We start from the raw sequence: 3,765 nt of genomic DNA, 5'->3' as shown, positions 1-3,765 counted from the left end.
TATTGGATTTTTTGCGTACCCCAAATTACCAATATATATATATATATATATATATATATATATATATATATATATATATATATATATATATATATATATATATATATATATATATATATATATATATATATATATATATATATATATATATATATTATATATATATATATATATATTATTCTGGTACGAATACATAACTAAAAGGAATGCAGGTGAAAAACTTTTCTTTTTGCATACAATGAAATAACATAAAATACATCAATAAATACACATATATAAAAACTTGTAATAAATATAAAACTAAATATAAAATCAATGCAATACCCACTCGTAATCCTGACTCTTCGTTCTATTCTTGTTGTCTCCCTCCTCCAATGAAGAATCTTGCATTTTTTTCCTCTCGACATGACGAGGTACAGGTGGAGGAGGGAGACGAGCGCCCTTACTGCTGATGGGCCGCCGCCCTTCGGTGGCGCTCTGCGCCCTCCATTGTCCCTAGGGTAGGGGCACTCCAATATATGACCTCAGTGTGGTACTTGTGGTCACACTTCCCGAACCTGCAAAGAGCTATATTGCAAGTGCAACAGAAGAACCGGGTGTCTCTCCTCCTGCCATTCATATGGCACACCCGGCACCGTTTCTGCCTGCGCCCTTCTAGAAGCTCCAGTGTGTGATCCCCTGGCTGCAGCTGACACACAGGGTCCACTATCCGACGAGAAGTCGGAATCTGAACGGGGGCGGGATCATCAAGGGCGGCGGCAGCAGCGGCAGGAGAAGGACGACCGAAGTCGGCCCTCCTAACATCTGCCCTTTCCTCTAGAGGCAGATCAGGAGCTCGGGGCAGGGGGGCGGTGATGGAAGGCCACTCATCGGGATTAAAGTTGATGAGGGCATTCCCGGCTACCTCGAGAAACTGGATGTGGGACAACCTCCGGAAGTCTGAATTATAGTACCCACAGTAGAGGATGTAGGCATTCTGGAGGGGCAACTGAAGAATGTATTTGAGGAGCTTCTGTGTCCACCTCCTGGTTCTCCTGGAGAAGGGATAATACTGGATGAGTTGATCAAAGAGATCAACTCCTCCCATGTGCCTATTGTAGTGCCCAATGACGGTAGGCCGCTCGACATGAAACTCCTCATACATAACTCGGCCCTGCCGATGTGTCTTCTTCCGCTGGACGACCTCTTCTTGGATGGGCTCATGACTTGTCATAATCATGGGGACTAGTCGGACCCCATTCCAACAGATGACGAAGAAAGCTCCCTTCCACCACCACTCTGTCTCTCCTCTTGCCAGATGTTGCGGCTGGCCCACAAACCTCTTGAAGACATTCGGGGCCCCACACACCAACCAAAGGGTACCACTGACGTGCACACCTGCTTCATACAGTTCCTGGGCCAGGGATACCGAGTTATAATAATTAACTATAAACAGGTGGTATCCCTGGTTACTGAAACGATCCACAAAACCGAACACAGTGTCACGCAGCGTGGAGAAGACCCCGGAATACACCGAGAAGTCAACGATGTATCCAGTGTTGGACTCTGTAATAAAGAACAATTTCACACCATATTTCTTTGGCTTCTTGGGGTTGTACACTTTTATGCTCAGACATCCTTTGCAAGGCATCATCCCCTCATCCAAAGAAAGGTTCGTGCCAGGAACCACGAGAAACTGGCACTGTTCACAAATGTACTCCAACACTGGGTGGACTAAGATGAGGTGATCAGAGTTATTCCAGGGTATGGCCCTTTGGTTGAAGGTGTTGAAATACCTGTCCAATGCCAGGAAACTATCATGGGACATAATGCCAGGCACATTGGGCGTACTTAAAAAAAATTCCGCCTCCAATATTGCCTGACGTCGGCAGCAGGCATCATTCCCAAAAAAATGTGGAGCCCCAAAAATGTGCCATGTCCGTAAGGGTGCAACCCCGCCAGCGATACGACAATGTCGTCCGAAGTTGGTCACTGCAGTACCGAGCGTAGTCCGCCGTCTCTGCTACCAGGATGGGCTCAAGACTCGTCGTAATCATGGGGACTAGTCAGACCCCCTTCCAACAGATGACGAAGAAAGCTCCTTTCCACCGCCACTCTGTCTCTCCTCTTGCCAGATGTTGCGGCTGGCTAGCAAACCTCTTGAGGACATTGAGAGACCCACGCACCAACCAAAGAGTACCACTGATGTTGCTTCATACAGTTCCTGGGCCAGGGATACCGAGTTATAATAATCATCCATAAACAGGTGGTATCCCTGGTTACGGGAACGATCCACAAGACTGAACACAGTGTCACACAGCGTGGAGAAGACCCCGGAATACACTGAGAAGTCCGCGATGTTTCCAGTGTTGGACTCTGTAATAAAGTTTAATTTCACACCATATTTCTTTGGCTTCTTGGGGTTGTACACTTTTATGCTCAGACATCCTTTGTAAGGCATCATCGCCTCATCCAAAGAAAGGTTCTTGCCAGGAACCACGAGAAACTGGCACCGTTCACAAATGTACTCCACTGGGTGGACTAAGATGAGGCGATTGGGGTTATTCGGGGGTATGGCCCTTCGGTTGAAGGCGTAGAAATACCTGTCCAATGCCAGGAAACTATCACAGGACATAATGCCAGGCACATTGGGCGTACTTAAAAAAAAATTCTGCCTCCAATATTGCCTGACGTCGGCAGCAGGCATTATTCCCAAAAAAATGTGGAGCCCCAAAAATAATGCACCATGTCCGTGAGGTTGCAGCCCCGCCAGCGATACGACAATGTCGTCCATAGTTGGTCACGGCAGTACCGAGCGTAGTCCGCCGTCTCTGCTACCAGGTATTCCAGCAATTCCCGTGTAAGGAACAGCTGAATGAACCCCAGGGCAGTGAGAGGAACAGGTACGGTGCGCCCAGGTGCTGCTGTGAATGGGTGCATGTTAGGTGGGGGGGGGGGGGGGGGTCCCCCGACCACCCCTCGTCGCTCTCGGATGACCGGCCTTCACCTTGGCTGGCCCGATCCTCCAACCTTCTACGTGCCTGTGCGCATGCACGTGCTCGGGCACGGTTTCGCACTCGAAACCCCCCCACTGGCCCATCTCCCTCACTTAGGCCCTCGCTTTCTGTGTCGTCATCGACAACAAAACTAGACGATGACAACTCCTCCTCAGATTCCCCCTCATAAGCACTAAAACCACTGAACAACTCACTTTCAGCCTGTGACCCTCGTACGACATTGGGGGCAAATATTCATCATCACTAACATCGGGAGTGATGCCCGCGTCATTAGATGACCAACCACCATCAAAATTAGGACTTGCGACATGCTCCCGATCAAGCTCTAACAAGTAATAGTCTATGTCCTTTGGTTCAAGGCCTCCTAAATGCCTACGAATGCCCCTCAGGACACCCTGATGCTTCCTAGGGGTTATAAAAGGCACACGAGACACACGATGCGGTGCTTGAACACTTTCGGCCACACGAGGCTGCACAGAAGGGCATTGAGGAGTGAGGTCATCTTGGGTGCTTGGTCACTCGCCAGCATCCAAGTCCAAAATACGTCTCACACGACCCCTCCCGAGAGGTAAAACGCGATTGCGGCAAAAGATCACTCTCGGACGACGCGTCACTGATGCTTGCTGGTGCGATAAGAAAGAATTTTGTGTGTGCGCACCTGAGTAACGGTTGTAAACAAAACAACAGCTTGATCAGTGAGCTCCCAGCATCCCTCAAGGTGTGTGATTCAAAAGTTTTCGCCTAGTAGGCCTATAACTGTTTTTCCGCA

General features: G+C 48.6%; 1 protein-coding gene across 1 annotated transcript; it reads right to left on the bottom strand.

Annotated features, from left to right (window-relative positions):
* Window positions 1–442: 442 nt before the first annotated feature.
* LOC135195900 (piggyBac transposable element-derived protein 4-like) lies at window positions 443–2,036 on the bottom strand. Its single transcript, XM_064222407.1, has 3 exons — window positions 1,981–2,036; window positions 1,148–1,775; window positions 443–988 (listed from the first exon to the last, which is right to left on the bottom strand). The coding sequence occupies exons 1-3, from the start codon at window positions 2,034–2,036 to the stop codon at window positions 443–445; spliced, it is 1,230 nt and encodes a 409-aa protein (XP_064078477.1).
* Between the last annotated feature and the right edge of the window lie 1,729 nt (window positions 2,037–3,765).

Source organism: Macrobrachium nipponense, chromosome 17 (assembly GCF_015104395.2).
Source record: "Macrobrachium nipponense isolate FS-2020 chromosome 17, ASM1510439v2, whole genome shotgun sequence".
Lineage (NCBI taxonomy): Eukaryota > Metazoa > Arthropoda > Malacostraca > Decapoda > Palaemonidae > Macrobrachium > Macrobrachium nipponense.
The sequence above is the reverse complement of the archived record's forward strand: the minus strand, read 5'-3'. Positions and strand labels throughout refer to the sequence as shown.

What these genes read in the sequence shown, in the direction of transcription:
- LOC135195900 (XM_064222407.1), bottom strand. Translation starts at nt 2,036, where the DNA reads ATGATTACGACGAGTCTTGAGCCCATCCTGGTAGCAGAGACGGCGGAC. An exon ending in GAGACGGCGGACTACGCTCG is followed by an intron (nt 1,776 to 1,980) that starts GTACTGCAGTGA and finishes GGCATTGGACAG; the next exon opens with GTATTTCAACACCTTCAACC. An exon ending in AGACACATCGGCAGGGCCGA is followed by an intron (nt 989 to 1,147) that starts GTTATGTATGAG and finishes TACATTCTTCAG; the next exon opens with TTGCCCCTCCAGAATGCCTA.